This window comes from Symphodus melops (assembly GCF_947650265.1).
Source record: "Symphodus melops genome assembly, chromosome: 14".
Taxonomy (NCBI): domain Eukaryota; kingdom Metazoa; phylum Chordata; class Actinopteri; order Labriformes; family Labridae; genus Symphodus; species Symphodus melops.
Genome location: NC_136704.1, coordinates 12,746,879 through 12,763,747, shown reverse-complemented (window position 1 = coordinate 12,763,747; position 16,869 = coordinate 12,746,879). Strand labels below are relative to the sequence as shown.

Genomic DNA, 16,869 nt, shown 5'->3' with positions numbered 1-16,869 from the left:
CAACCATAAAATAGGCCGGGACGAGATGCACACTTACACAAGCGCACACACTTACACACATATGTAAACATACTGCAGCTGACCCAAACCAGACCTAAATGAGTGCTGCCAGCTTCTCTCATGTGGTCTCTCTGTGACGCTAGCTGGTCTGACTGCTGGATTAGTTTCTCCTCACAGCTGCTCAGCATCCCCAGGCCTGATGAAAGGCTGCCTGTCTGTCAACACGGGGACAAAGACAGAGAGGCCTTTCCACATGTGTAATTAGCATTGCCTCACAAAGATTATAGATCATCCTGAGGAGATAATTGCCTCGTTCACTGTAATTTCTCGATCCCAGAATAGGAACGTTGACAGAGAGAAACCACAGAATGCCATTGCTGACAGGATTCGATGAAAAACACATTTAATTCAAATCAAAATATTCTTTCAGTCATTCATTGCAACAGCTTTGATTGATTTGTACATAATTAGTAAAAGTCTATTTACATGTGGTGAGGTGGTGATTAAACAGTCCCTTTTAACTCCTATAGTGTGTATATGTGTCGCCTGCTGTTTATGGCTCCACTTCACACATCCACACTCAAAATAAAATAAGAGGAAGCACAAAATTTTCTCATTCATGTTTTGTTTTTTTTAAAAAACCCATCAACCTCATTCTGAAATATATATACACACATCGATCAACAAATGTGTCTTCTGACATATCACAAAAACAATCAACTTTGTAAAATCAATTAAGACTGAATATAAACAAGCTGACATTTTATTTTTCTTCATTAAGGCTTGTACATCCAGACAGAATAAAAACAGAACACACCAAACAAAAAAATAAGATAGCTTATCAAATGCATAGCATTTTTCTTAGACACAAACTGCACTTGAAGTGCAATAATAAAAAAATACATCTAACAATATAAAGCATTGTTCCAAAAATGGATGCGTCACTTTGTTGTATTAAAAAAAGGCTCCCGTTAAACCCTACAAACCAGGACTATAAAAAAAGCAATAATAGGAAATAGTTTTACTTCATTTTTAAAAAAAAAATCACATTTCTATGATCGAGCCCTGCCAAGTTTTATTGTTGCAAATATTAGAATTTTCTGCCTTCAAAATGTTTACTTTCATGGCAGAAATTTGTGAGAGCCAACAATTATTTCCACATGGTGGATATTTTTGTAATGCGAGGAAACTCTTGAAATCATCCAAATGTAAAATTTAGAACAGTTAAAAACACAAGGTCTACAGACGTTAACCCAGGTTATTTAATGATGATAGATGGGAAATGAAAAATATAGTTACTCCTTTGTTATTACCCAACATTAATCCATACAACAATAAAAAAAATGTGACATTCTTCCAGTCTGAAGTCTACTTCAACATCCAATTCCCATCAAAATTCCCCATGATTGTCTGGAATGGAGGGAGATTCCAATAGAAAAAAAGCCTCAAGCTTTCTACTGGAAAAAAAAAAAAGGCACTTTAGAGTTGCCCGTAGAAAGATCAATGCAAACTGGCAGCTTCACATCCCTGAAAGACAATCAATCAGTTCCCATGGCTGACCAGCCTAGCTAAAAAATAAAGCTGTTAATTCCTTGTTCTTGTGTGGTTGGCTGAGAGAGTGGACAAATTGTGTCAAAGTCAATCACAGTCATTTGAAAAAACCAACTGAAACAATCAGAGGTTATTTTTGCAAAATCACTGTTTTAATAAATAAACAGCCATTGGTGACTTTTCACTTTCCCATTTGTCACTCTACCATCACTTCTTGCACTGGCAGTGTCTCTTCTTGCAAGGTCCTATGGGAATAAGAGTCTCTTTGTGGCATCTGGCTGCTCTGAAAAAATGGAGCTGTGTCATTGGCCTCCTCCTGGACGGGGTTTCCAAAGGCGGCGTCCTGCTCCATGCCGTCGCTTCCAAGAGACGTCTGGCTGACGTAGACGACGATCACATCCCCGCTGAAGTTCATAACCTTACCGCTGGAGATGAAGGTGGTGTTGTGGTTTCCAGACACCTGACCTGAAGGTACAGAAAATTAGGAGGGAGAATAAAAAATGTGAGAACAGATCATAAAGACCTAGGAAGAGTGGTTCAGTAAGTTGTTCTTATATTACTATCGATACTAAAAACTAAGTTTCTTACTGCCTACAGTGTGGTATCTGGTATTCACACAACCAATAACTATCCAGTTTTATTATGTGACAGCATCAAAAGACAATAGTGTTTTCCTAGCAGAGAGTATAATGTTTGTCAAAGCTAGCTCAACGTTAGCATTCAGTATTTTTCACTAATATAAATGACACCTTTTTGCACTGGTACCGATGGGGTACTCCATATATCGGCAAGTGGATGGATCACATTTTCCCCCACACCGGCTCAGCCCCTCACAATCCCAAACAGGATGTGGTTAAGATAGATGGATGACTCATCTCTAGCAATAGGTTTTGAAAATGGAAGCCTATATCTACATTTTTGGCTACATGTGGGCGAGTATGACAAAAAAATTTTTTCATATGAATGAATCAACACTCCCCAATCTTACTGGTGTAGAAAATGACAAGTCCAAAGGAAATCTATGTCGAAATATGTTATCTATATATAGCATGGTTGTGTAAAGCACTGCCTTCTATTTTCTGTTCAGTGTCAGATAGAGCTTCCCTTATTTATGACGTAAGCAAGGAAGGGACTATATCTTGGCTAACCTCACATGACAAGTGGACAGTGGGTGTAATGACAATGCAGGACGACCGCAGTGACATAGACCGCCATATAATGTCCTTTCTGCCTTATTTGTTAAGGAGAGCAGCACATTTAAGCGTGAGAAAGTGAAAAAAAAAAAAAGAGCTATTTTTCCAGGATTCTGTCTTACAGACACTACTGAATACATGTTTTTTTCCAACTCTTTCCAACCTGTCCGCTATCAAGTGGCGCGTTTCTGTTTCTCAAGGAATTTCTGTTTTTTTTACCAACTTTATTTACAACATAATTCCCCCCTCAAAACATGGGTACAAACTTCTACATGTCTGTATTCTATTAGGAATTTCAGCCAACCAGGTGAATTTAGGAATAAACAGTGTTTTTTATTTTGTAAGCAATCTTTCACCACATTCAGCCTCCAGTTCCTAATTTTATCCAGCCGCTTGTCTGACTTTCCAGCTGACAGACCAAGCAGGCCGACCCTCTTGTGACTCACAGCTCATGCCTCGTCTATTCACACATTCTGCACGCACAGACGCACACACATAATCACAATAAAACGCAAGCAAACAAGCTCCACCAGACGCTCCTACGCCTACACACACACACAAACTGAAAAGCACACATTGCCCCTATAAAGTTGCAAACACGGTCAAACACAACCATAAGCACACATACAGTGCGTCTCTGTGTTCCCGGGTGTCAGAGCCTTTCCCGGAATACCAGTCTGAGGGGTCTTGCTTGAAAATATGTCGTTTTAACCACAAGTTTGAAAACAAAGCTCTGAGGAATCTGCTTGGGTTCTTTTGTTTATCCTTTCTTAATACCAAGCTGATTTTTCTGGATGCCCTACAATTGAATCGGTACAGTGTACTGACAGGATTTTCAACCAAGTACTTAAGATGAACTTCTGTAGAGCCCCACTTCTTTTTCAATCACAAAGAAAACCACAACTGTACACGGTTCTACAAAAATCATCGTTATTTTACCTGGAGGGCTGCCAGTTTAACTCCTAGTCCAGCAAGAAATATCCAGGCCGTCAGCACTGTTGAAGCGTCCTTGAACAAATTGTTCCAGTGAAGATGCTGAGAGGCCAACAGATAAAGCCACTTTTTGAGAATAGCTTCATATGTGAGACTTAAGTTCAACAAAAAAAAAAAAAAAATGGAGGTGGACAAAGTGAAATCCTTCACCTCTGATTGAGCTTTAAATAGCATATGCGGGAAGTCCATTTAACCGACTGTCATTACTGCGTGATGGGGAAGTGGTGTTAAATCCCATCTTGTAATTAAAGTGCCCAGTCATCAGTGAGAGTTCAAAAAAAAAAAAAAGGAAAAAAAAGTAAGATGCTCCTAAAGTTCAAATGTGTATGTGTGTTTTTGTAGGGTGGGCAAGTTAAACGTATTACTCAAACTGCACACATCTTGCTTCAATTAAAGCTGCGGTCACTTTGCGCAATCCTATGGAACTCTGGGTAAACAGGAGCTTTGTAGATGGCGTTCTTCACACTGACACACACACACAACACTGAAGGAGTGTGGTTCTGGTGGTTGAGTAGCCCTTCAAACACTCATATCTTGTTCCTACTGCATGTGTGGTCCAACTAGCAAAATGGACTTTAATAAAACATATTTCTTGGAAACAGTCGCACTAATTTCTTATTCTTACGGTTAAACCAAATCCTCTGTTTTAGCTTGTGCTCTGCATACTCACCTAATAAATTCCTCATTTCCAGCTTACCACTGGCCCGATCAAACTGTTCTTAAATTTGTTGCCCAGACATTTTGCCTGTTCTTTGGCTGTCTGTACAGTCTCTGTGAGACCAGAAGGAGTTCAAGCATGTGACAGAAGAAACTTTCCATTTAAAACAAAACAAATTTCATTCTGTTATTCTTGGTGACCAGTCCCACCTACTCTGCGGAAAAAGGACACTGCCATAAAGTGTATCAATTCCAGTATGGGTACGACTCTGTGGAAGCACAGTGGTGACTGCCTACACAAACAAAGAACACAGATTCAACCTGGCACACGTACAGTAACTGTGGTCTCATGCAGTATTTGCAATGAGCTGTTGTCCAAATGCACAGCACACTCACACTTTGAAGCCACTTTTAACAGACAGTGTTGAGCGATCAGATATCCATAGTGTACCCAGCGCTAAAGCATCTTTGCATTAACCTGAAAGAGTAAAATAGCATACGTTTCAGCAGATAATGCCACAAATGTCTGGAAGCCCCACGATTCCATAACTCCCTTTACATTTGAGTCCATGATCATACATGGACAAACAAATCAGACGCTACCTCGCGATTATGAAATGGACTTTCTAGATAACAACTCTGCCTAGAAGTCAATTTTAAGTGGAAACATCTGTGAGTAATTAGCCTCGATTAACTCAAATATGTCAGAGCTGTTGTACAGTTATTATTTTGTCTGTTGTAAAGCACTTTGTTACTTGTATAGAAGTGCTATACAAATAAAGGATCATTATTAAAGTTAGTTATAAAACCAATAGTAATCAGTAATGTTAATGTTCTTTACAGTTGAAAGCAGAAAAAAAAAAAAAAATCACCTACACATGTACAGGGGCACTGCTTTGGGTCGCCAAAATCCACTATACACAGAAACTCTTAGCCGTGTCATACTTTTCAAGACTAAATTATAAGAATGTTGAATTGCAAGTAAAACATGCATTTCATAGTTTGACTGAAAAAGTCACCATTTTAATTTTTTACTCAAAATGATTTTCATCAAAACTATTGTTTTTGTTGTTGTTTTTTTAAGTAACAGGCGTTCATACAAAATAAAATCCTTGTTTTTAAGTTTTACATTTTCACCCACCTGAGGTAAGAGTTGGTTCAGCCAGCTGACTGTGGAGGCTCTCGGGTGCACAATCAAGCTCTGACTCCACAGAAGAGAGCTTGTTCCCCCTGTTCTCCCCCCAGGAAAGCCCCTGGCTTTGCTCTGGGCTGGAGGCCTCACAGGATTTGTCCAGGTAGAGATCACCAAAGGACGCTGAAGTCATTAAGGGGCTGACGGAGGTCACCGTGGAGGTCGCACTGTTTGCTTTTGAGGTGGGATCTGTGCTCGTCAGTCTGTAGAAGTCCTCCTGTTTCACCAGGGACCTGTCAGTCAGCTGAGGTTTGAACTCTGCTTTCCCCTTAGCCAATGGCAAACTCAGTTCAGGGAGTGGACTGGATGGAGGGATTATCGAAGAGGTGTGGAGGAGAGGAGGGGAAAGAGAGACAAGAGATGCAACACCAGTCTCACTCTTCGAGGGATTCATCTTCGGTTCACTATTGTCCGCAGTTCTACCGTCACTCTTCTCCTCTTTCCTACTCTCATCTCCATCCCTCTCTCCATCTAGACCTCCACATGAGCAGGTCCCTGTAGTCCCGGAGCTAACCACCTGGCTACAGTCCTCATTCTCCCCTACTTCCAATGGCTCCCGCACTGGAATGGCACACACACAAGAGCCTGCCATAAGAGGAGACACACTCGCAACCTCCTCCTCCTCCTCTTCTGACACCTCCTCAGGTTCCCCAGAGCCTTCGCTCTGATCCTCCATCACCGTCTTCTTTGTGGTCCCTTCCTCCTCTGTTGGGGGCAGTGAGACCTTAACTTCGGGAGCAGCAGTGGGGAAGGTGCACGGGGACTCATCAGTGGGACTGTGGGGGGCTTGGCAGATGAGTTTGGTCATCTCACATGGGGTACATTTAGGGCCTCCAGGGCCTCCTCCTGCTGCTCCACTGTGGTAAAGAGGGGCCAAGGTCTCCTACAGCCACAGAAAATAAGAAAGGAGGGTCGTAAGTTACAATGGTTTCGTTCATAATGGTGAAAAAAAATGTGTGGTGGACAGGATGTAGTTTCTAATTTATGTTCATGAATTGTGTTTGCTTGATTATTTATTTTTAAAAATGGACAGTGAACATAAACATGTAAATATGCCAGATTGTAGCAATAGGTGGTTCACTTGTATACAGAACCCTTCTTGGTATACAGAAGGTTTGGGGTGCACATGTTTACAAGGCTAGTGTAGGGTTATATACAAGGTTTGTAGTACACGTGTATGGAAGGTTTGTGGTCGGTTGGGGGTACACACTTATATAAAGTGCATGGTACGCACACAGTTAGTGGTTCACATGTATACAAGGTCAGTTGTAAAACACAACAAGAACTTACTTGCAATTACTTGAGAATGTAATGTAACTTATATTCAATTTTACCTGTTGTATCCTAGTCCTCTTCAGATTCTGGACACATGACCGTAGATTTACTGAATAAAAGGAAAAACATCTTGTCATTAATCATCATTGTAAAAATGGTCATGATGTCTTCTTCTGCTGAGAGGGCTGGGAACAGCTGTAGGTTCACTTTAAATAAGAAGTTAAAGATGAATGATTTTTAAATGGAATAAAATTGAGCGAGGCTCGGGGTAAGCTCCCACAAGGTATTACATCCATATTATCACACATCCTCCAGACTTTATAGAATGAAACTGTTGAATGATAATTTGTGATGGAAATGTCAAACTGAAACAGGAACTTTCCTGTATTGTATGTGGGAGTGTAGTTTGGTCAGATCTCTCCGGACTCTGGGCATTTATAACATCAACCGTTGGTGTAAATCAGACAGTCCTCTTAATCCAGGGTTTGTATTTACTGGAAGACCAATCTCAGATACCTAACATATCCAAGAGTTCTGTGTGATCATAGTGGGTACAAGAGTCTGTCGAGTTATTTTAAGACAGTGGAAAACATCAAAAGGCCCCACAAACAGCATCTTGTGAACGTATGCTAAACACACTCATGACAGTAGGGTGGAGGAGGGGTCTCCCTGGAACTACATAAAGATGGATGACATGCCAAAATAATTTTCAGTCTCCTCCCTTAAAGGATCACCATTCTGATATATATATATATATATATATATTTTTTTTATTATTATTATTATTATTTATTTTTATTTTTTTATTTAATCGGACTTGTCTCTGCTTTGATAAATATTATTTATTAAAAATCTTTATCATTATTATGTCAACAACTGATGTATTTATTTTTTTACTTTTTCATTTTCTCGCCAGATGCGGTAGTTGTTTATGCTCACACACTGTGTAGGGTAACTGTATCTCTGAAATTTATGTTTTTTTGTAATCTGAAGAGATGTGTAGTACAGTAATTTTTTGTACAATCTGAAACACTTGGTGTAAATATATATCTGTTTAGAGGCATTGTCTGAAATATAAGGCAGATTCAAGTCAGTGAGGAACTGAAGAGAAATAAGGAGGAAGAGAAGAAAGTTAAAAGATCTAAATGACTGAATCTTACCAGAGAGTAACTTGAGTTTGTCCTTGTAGCAGAAGAGGAGCAGGATGAGGAGACACAGAACTGTGATGACTGACAGCACTGACACTATAACCCAGGAGGGCGCTGCCACTGCAAGAAAGAAGAGTTCAGAGAGGAGTTTAAGAGTCAAGTATCAGCCAGATTTGTCTGCCAAATACATAAAGAGGCAGAAATATGCATCAAAAACTCCCACAGATGCAATAAACTAGACCACTCATCTCCACACGACATATTTAGGATATTTAAACAGCTAAGTAGTTTTTGCAATTGCATTTTAATATATGGACTTTATTTGCTTTGAATTGTCTGCAGTGATTGTGTGCATGTCTCACCAGAGAGAGGCGGTCCACACACTGCATCAGCCTGAGAGCTGCCAGGCTGTGTCTCACGCCTGCCTTGAGCCTTACAACTAGAAGAAACGAAAAAAAAGAAATCAGAAGAGTGAATAGGAATCATTTTACTACTGGAAAGTCTGATGCTTCTTCGCCATTGGTCTTCCTTTCCCACATAATCAACTAACCAATGATCCCTGAATTCAAAGTTAGATCTGACATGATGAAAGAGAAAAAAAGGACAAATAGAGAGAAAAACAAAATTATTCTGCCCATCTCCCTTTTTTATGTCTTCATCATCTGCATCATTACAGATCCGGCCAGCAGTGGAAGCTGGTGTCTGGTCCAGGGTTCCAGAGGAAGTGGTCTGAGTATTACTCATAACAGCTGGGTGGTGGTGAGGCAGCTAGCAAACTACATTTTCCCTTCACAACATTAAAGATTCCAGGCTTAAACTTCTTGTGTGCATGTGTTTGTGTGCGTGTGTGTTACACACTTACTGAGTCCATGGTTTGCACTGGTCTGCACTATTGTCAGCAGAGAAGAAGCCTTTTTTACATTCAACACAGATTTTCCTTCCATTAGTGGAATCTGAAATAAAACCACATGTTAGAGTAAATCTGGGAGTGACACACCTTGGTGTGAATGGAGTGTTTTTTTGGGGGGGTTTTTTGTAGGCGCGTCTCACCAGTGTCCACCTCCAGTCCATATCCAGCGCTGCAGGTGGGGATTCTCTCACAGTACTCACAGTTGCTGGGGTAACATTGGAGGCCGGCAAGGCAGCGGCACGGCTCTTCTGCAACAAGGTTCTCAGGCCTCGACATAAAACCCTTCACTGAAGGTTAAAGAGGACAAATCATTTTCTCATGATGTTTCAGCTAAAACTCCTAACAACAGGCTTGGTCTGCATCTGTTTTGCTGATTGTGTTGATTATGCAATTGGCTTGTTGTAAGAATAAGAATAACAGATCATTTTGATAATGACCCAATAATGCAATTTTATTTTCACATTTTAAGCCCATAACACAGTCTCTGGCAAACACTTTACTTCCAGTTGTTTCTATCCTTATTGAAAACTGTTGCGCACACTACTCTTGCTCAGCATCACCAGTTTCTTTAGAAAAAATAAATCACAACATTTCTGTCTCTGAACCTTTGTCACGCATGTTCTCAGACTATTCCCCACCATGGTTGACAATGCTCAGCCTACTGTGTGTGCTCAGGTGTGGGCCAGTTAGTCCAATTAGAACTGTCTCTCAATCATCAGCAGCAACATGTGCAGAGTCACTCTCAATATTCACATAATATGAAGGCAAAGAAAACCCCAACACAAATCAAAATACAAATCTACCAGAGAAAAAATGTTGATGTGATAATAAGAGTATAAAATACTAAATGCTAACCTCGAGGTCATCTTTTAGAATTAATGCAAAACAAAACAAGGAGGCGCGTGCGTAACACCTGAAACTTTTCATGTCAGATTTGAATGTTTCCGTTGTGATGGTAGAACATCTTTGAGTTGTTTTCAGGACATTTCATCTTGTTTTCAATAAGCAGATACAGACCTGGGTCACAGAACTTTTGCTGAAGACAGCGCATCTTGTCAGTCCAGCCAGGCTGATATTCACCACGATTACATTTGATGCATTTAGTCTGCTGGGACTCAGTGCAGTCAGAGAACACACGGAAGCCTAATGGAGACAAAAAAAAAAGAAAAAAGGGAAAGTCTGATGAATTTAACAAGCCACATAAAATCCCAATAACCACTTAAAAACACAAGGAAGAAGAGAAAAGCAGAAGGAAGTTTAACTGACAAGAGCTCCATTCCCCTTTTAAAGATGTGGCTACTTCTACTGGATCAAACGTCACTTTCAACCACGTGTGAATATGATTGGGTATGAAGACGTTCATTTCTGAGGCCTTTTTAACCCAACGTTCCTTTTTTAAACTTCCTCTTTTCATTTGGGATATTTGTGAATGAAAATCTATTTTTATTTCATGCTGCTTCCTGAATGAAACAGATATGCAGACGAGTGATTGTACATTACTTCCATTGCTGTGAATTTGTGTGCATGTGTGTGTATGTGAGTGAGTGTGCGTATGTGTGTGTGTGTGTGTGTGTGTGTGTGTGTGTGTGTGTGTGTGTGTGTGTGTGTGTGTGTCATTACCTGGTTCACACTTCTTGCAGCATCTGGAGCCTTTTAGGTATTCGGTTTCATCACACTGGACGGATTTGGAGACTGCATTCTAGAAAATATCAAGACAAATATTTTAAGACATATTCATTTCTGTTTTAATAAATACTTCAGACATATCCACTTGTGTCCCACACAATGACAACAAAATTATCATAAAACAGTCAGATAATGTTTCCTCTAAAGATTAACAAAGTCTATCGTGACCTGCTTAATCACAAACAGTCATTTTTCACCAACGCTTGGAAGTTGTCCTTGGTAAGAGCCAATCTTTTCTGTGGCACTCCTTCTAAACTATATCTGTCAAATCCGCGTGTGGTATTTTGATACGCTGGTGAGTAATAACAGGAAGATGGTGGATAAAACATTTCCAAGACATGCCAAGGAATGTTTTCCACATTCACAAATTCACCTGACCACAGCGCTCCACAGCCTCCAAACCAGAAAACCAAACCTTAATAGTTCCCAGTTACATAAAGAGAACCAAGTGGAACTAAATGCAATCAACTGCAGTTGGCTTGGGATTAATAAATCTCTTGGCTGCAGATTTTGTTTCAGCAATTTGACCAATGCTTGTTCATTACAGAGGCAGTATTGTGGGATTAAGTGTATGCAGATACAGCAATGGTAGTCATGAAACCTGCAAGAAAGTGTCAAACTGTCTCTAAGGACAGTGTTTGGTCTGTCCCAAGTGACAACCTCAGATGTTGATAATTTAAGCAAATACGTTCACAAAAAAACATTTCCTGATTGCCCACTTGACACCATCTCTAATAGCCAAGGAAACCCCATTAAAGCCCAACATAAAAATGCCTTTTTTTTTTTGAACAGCTACCATAAACATTTTTGCAGCCTGGGAAAAAAGGTTTTGATCTACTAATTTGTTTTTTGTAAAAACTATTGGAGGTGAATTATTGGCGAAGTGAGAGGTTGGCATGTTGTAACTGTTTGCCAGAAATGCATAAGGCCCACCTCAGCACCAGCTCTTTGCCTGTTACTAGTTTTATTGAATGTTAGTCAGCATTTCCAAACTGCAGACCGCCACTGTTGGACTTCACAACATCTATTCAGACACCAACGGGTGACGTCACTGAGTAATTAACATTCAATGATTTGTCCTTTTTTAGGGCAAGGATGGAAAAGCGGTGAGATCGCGCCATATGTACTGAGGCTGTAGTCTTCCAAGCATGTGGCATGGGTTCAAGTCCAACCTGTCTTTTACAGGGCCCTTTGAAGGTCACATGACCATGATAGCAGTAGAAATAGATAAAAGAAAAGTACATACTGAGGATGAACAGTGAGGGGAAAATTTTTTTTTCTTGATTTGTCTGTTTCAACTTGCTATAATACAAAGATTGATGAAGAGCGCTCTTGTTGTAAGGGCAACAGCTGTCCACTTTTAAACAAAAGGAACTCCAGTGAAAATGCAGTAAAAGCTACACAGACATTTCTACCTTTTACAAATGAACACACACATACAGTAGATACACAGTACACACCCTGCAGCCACCTTAAATAAGGGGCTGGTGAACTCCTCGGACCACCACATTGCTGAATTAGAGAATCTGGCTGTTATGACAGAAACGTTGCCAAAGCCACAATGTCTAAATTTAAATGAAGAAAAATACAACATATAGTCTGACAGCACTCTGACCTCCAACCAATGTCCTTCTTTTTCTTATTCAGCCCTTCTGAAGCGCCCTGTTCCCATGAAATTATACACTAGTTATATCATTCTGTAATTTGTGAAGGAAAGATTAGCTACATGTGACAACCCATCTTTAGGCTACATTTAGAAGAAGAACCATCTGCCATTATACTCTATTTATAATAATAATGTTTATTATAATGTTTGTTTTTATCAACAACTACTGAGGCAAATATGTCCGAACCACCTAATTCATAACATATATTATTATACTATAGAATATATTCATTGTTTTTTTTAAAAATACTGTTCAAGCTCCTTCTCTCTCTCTTGATGTTTGTCTTCCTCTCTTTCTCAAACTGCCTTTTGTTTCTATTACCTCTGAGTCTGTCTGTCTGTCTGTCTGTCTGTCTGTCTGTCGAGCCTCAGGCTACAACAGCGCATGAACATGAAAACTGCCAAGACTTTAATTACCTCCACTCAGCCTCTCACACATCAGCCCGTCTTTGTTTTACAATCCAACCAGAGCAAAACGATGCTCTGACCGCAGCAATAATGAGGACCATGTGCTGCAACAAAAAGAAGTGACAGGAGGAGGAAAGGTTCTCAGATAGATAGATAGATAGATAGATAGATAGATAGATAGATAGATAGATAGATAGATAGATAGATAGATAGATAGATAGATAGATAGATAGATAGATAGATAGATAGATAGATAGATAGATAGATAGATAGATAGATAGATAGATAGATAGATAGATAGATAGATAGATAGATAGATAGATAGATAGATAGATAGACAGACAGACAGACAGACAGACAGACAGACAGACAGACAGACAGACAGACAGACAGACAGACAGACAGACAGACAGACAGACAGACAGACAGACAGACAGACAGACAGACAGACAGACAGACAGACAGACAGACAGACAGACAGACAGACAGACAGACAGACAGACAGACAGACAGACAGACAGACAGACAGATCAGCCCAATCAAGAAGGTAAAAAGTGGGCCAGAGTGCACAGGAAGCCAAAAGAATGCTGGGAATTGTATTTTTGTTACCGCCACAGCTAAACATTTGGTCTCAGTTATGCGAGGCTGTATATTTTTTTCCTCACTAAATATATGTAAGAGGAGAAAAAAAGGCTGATCCACCCTATATGATTATAGGTTATCATAACGGTCCACACTGAACATCTAACCTCAAAGCTAACTTTATCTTGCTGTATGGATTCAGATATACACTCAGGCTTGAGTCTTCGTGAGTAAAACAGAAGATAACTGCCTTTTTCTTTCTTCATCTCTGCCAAGCTGTTATGTTCATCTTTTTAAATCCCTCATCAGGTGTGTGATCTTATCAAACAGCGATGTAAAGCAGACTGCATTCCATTAGCTGCACAAGAGAATTTGCATAACTGCCACAGCAGCCAAAGGCAGCAAGCCAAGAGAAGCAAAGTGTGACTTTAAGACCTCCAGGGGTTTCAGCTCACCCTGATAAGTACATGTGAAAGTCTCCACACAACAATTGAATCTTTGTGTGACGTTTGCACCGCAAAAAGAGATTAATTCTTTAAAAGACACAATAAGAAATCCTTTGACATGCTACCTGCACCAATCAGAATATATGATGATTTGGAAAGTGTATTCATCTGATAAGTGTCTCCAAAATAGCATAAACACCTTAAAGTCATTTCCCGTCTTCTGTTTAAAACAGTTACTTTTCCTTGGATATAATTCCTCTCGTGCGTCTTAAATGAAAGTTGTTTTTTTTTTTTATAACTACAGCAGGCAAATAACACAAATCATGAGTAGCTAAGAAATTTGCAAGGACAGCAAAAACAACCCTCTTTTAACAAAAAAAAAGCTCAAATCATGGGAAAAAAAACATACCATGGAATAACAGATGCTCTTAAAATTCACAACAAGTCCTTGTACCATTTTCCTTGCACTGATTTCTTTTTAATTGATCAAGAGAAAGTTAATCTGGGTGTGTTAGAGACTAAATGATCACCTTGTACCAAATATTAAATCATTTTTCTTTCTCTTCAAAGGGCTCTATTGTCATATACGGCTGCATGATTCACCAGGATACTTTATCCATCAGTGAAATGTCTTTGTTGTCTGCAGAGTTAACTCAAGTTTGGATCCGCAGGCCTGGGGCAATTTACTGTTATTGCTTAAACTGAGGCAAACATAACAAAGAGCACTGATGTGATGGATGGCACAGAGGTTAGGTTAAGAAATTAAACAGAAGAGGGGTTGTTGGTGGAATAATGCTTGTATCCATTGCCGATGGAAAGTTGAATGGCAGATGACCGTCAGCTGCATCAATGCGTGGTTGCATAGAGAATCTAATCTATTGAAAGCACAGGAGCTAGGACTGCGGGCAAGTTAAATAATCTACATCTTTTCATAACATATTGACTTTGAAGCATTTCACATCTTGAAGTAATCTAGTATTGCTCAATGTCGCACAGACAGTTGGAAATGGATTTGGAATGGATCGCATGAAGCTGTTGAAAACCGAGAAATGGAGGGGAATTCTTTTGGGATGCTGTGAGTCAGTAATGGAAGACCACGGTGAGAACTCACCAAAGCCAAAGGTTTGCCTTGTCACCTTAAAGCGTACATGAAAAAATGTTCTTCCCTTCCACCCTCTGACTTGTCCTCCAGGCATCTCTTTATTTGCTCATCTGCTCACTCACTGTTACCACCAGAAACAAATGTGACATGCATTTGACAGGCTGTGAAGAACATTTGTGAGCCATTACATCTCTGGATCTCTGCAAGGACAACAACATGGACTCTCTACACATGATCTCTTTCAACCCTTTTTTTAAAATCAGAAAAGAAAAAAAAAAACTGCAGAAAGAGTGCCTCTTCCAGTCAGAGTCATAACCATGCTGGCTTACGGTAACACAGGCCAACAGGCAGTGATAGATCACTGGTGCCCTGCAGTCCCACCACTACAACCACATCTTATAAACTCCTCCACCTGGTCAGAGTTAGCAGCTAGGACCAAACAACAACATGGACAAAAGCATGTCGAAACATTCACTTTTTTCCATCAGCTGAGAGAAAAAGTAGTTTAAATAAAGTCATTGTTTTGCTGTAGTATAGGCACTGGCACGATTATGATACACTTTCAAAGTGCTGCTATGCTGCTGTTCTATTGTGAAACACAATAAAATCAAGGACATAAAAAACATTATTACGATTTTGTGGCTACCACTCTGGATCGCTCGAAAACCATTTTTTCGACCCCTGCTCCTCTTGTGGAGCTAATGGGGTTCCTCCTGATGAGCCATTTGGCCCGCGCCGGTCCCCTCTGTACCGGGAGAGAATGGGGGGGGGGGGATACGAGAATTCAGTTGCCAGCGGCGTGCTTGCGGTCAGAACATTGGAGGTGGACTCGGCCCAAACACAACTGTTTCCAGTCAGTGTCCGGGCGCAAGAAAATGCAACCCCTCCCGTTTTCCTCTGTCTATCTTTCTAACCAGCACATACAGCATAATCTGATAAAGAGACACTGGATTAATGTTGCATTTGTGCGCGTCTGTCTATTCAATAAAAATAAATAAGCATGGTCCTGGGTACTTTACGTTGTCACACAAGGAGGAATACAACTTGACAGCCCCTAACATGGATTGCAAATGACATGGAGTACACTATGACCAATCGAAACACCTCCTTATTTTACAACAAGAGAAAAAAACACACCAATGTTTAACACCAAATGTGTCTGTTTACCTGTGCGTAAAAGATGACGAGGATGGACGTCATCCAGCCTCGGAAAATCCAACTTTTGGAGCTCTTTAATCTCATCTCTGCTGTTTTTTCAATGACAACTTCTGAGGCAAACTTTATCTTTCTCTGCACAAAAGATGCCTCCTCACGCTGGGATCCGATACTAAATCACCTTCTTTTCGCGTGCGTAAAAGTAGCGGATCCTCCACACCTTCTCACAGGGCATTCTTGCGCCTTCATTCCCGGCGAGGCAGCTGCAGTTCCCACCTCTCCTCTCCTCTCATTCTCCTTCTGCTTTCACCCACGCGTTGTGTGGAGGAAGCTGCATGCAACAGCTTGTAAAAAATGACTTGAAGTAGAGAGGGAGGGAGGGAACTCCTCCACGTTGTCATATTTAAAAAAAAATGCCTCCCCCTTCCCTCCTGACTTTAAGCACTGATCTCTCTCTCTCTCTCTCTCTCTCTCTCTCTCTCTCTCTCTCTCTCTCTCTCTCTCTCTCTCTCTCTCTCTCTCTCTCTCTCTCTCTCTCTCTCACACACACACACACACACACACACACACACACACACACACACACACACACACACACACACACACACACACACACACACACACACACACACACACACACACACGATGAATGAATGTGTTTGCTGCATCATTAGACTAAATGTGATCAGATAGGACCCCGTGCATTGGAAGCAAATCATGTGGTCCCTTTCTTAGATTTCACTTCCTGCATTTGCCATTAACCATTTATCATTTAAGTGGGCGGTTGCAGCATATTTACTGGATCCTGGAAAAGCCATGACTATATTTCTTTTACGTCTACAAAACGTCATTTGTTGAAAGAGATTATTGAATGTCTCCAGGAAAGAGTTGTTTTCTTCTCCCAG

At 40.3% G+C, this 16,869-nt stretch overlaps 1 protein-coding gene across 2 annotated transcripts; it reads right to left on the bottom strand.

Annotated features, from left to right (window-relative positions):
* Positions 1 to 386: 386 nt before the first annotated feature.
* Positions 387 to 16,282, bottom strand: tnfrsf11a (tumor necrosis factor receptor superfamily, member 11a, NFKB activator). Of its 2 annotated transcripts, XM_079361122.1 has the most exons (10): positions 15,977 to 16,282; positions 10,540 to 10,618; positions 9,937 to 10,062; positions 9,060 to 9,206; positions 8,872 to 8,962; positions 8,372 to 8,448; positions 8,022 to 8,129; positions 6,921 to 6,970; positions 5,536 to 6,469; positions 387 to 2,016 (listed from the first exon to the last, which is right to left on the bottom strand). In XM_079361122.1, the coding sequence occupies exons 1-10, from the start codon at positions 16,049 to 16,051 to the stop codon at positions 1,748 to 1,750; spliced, it is 1,956 nt and encodes a 651-aa protein (XP_079217248.1). In that variant the 5' UTR covers positions 16,052 to 16,282; the 3' UTR covers positions 387 to 1,747. The 2 variants fall into 2 exon arrangements, with proteins under 2 accessions (XP_079217248.1, XP_079217249.1); XM_079361123.1 differs by lacking the exons at positions 9,937 to 10,062; positions 10,540 to 10,618; positions 15,977 to 16,282 and adding an exon at positions 9,509 to 9,646.
* Positions 16,283 to 16,869: the final 587 nt, after the last annotated feature.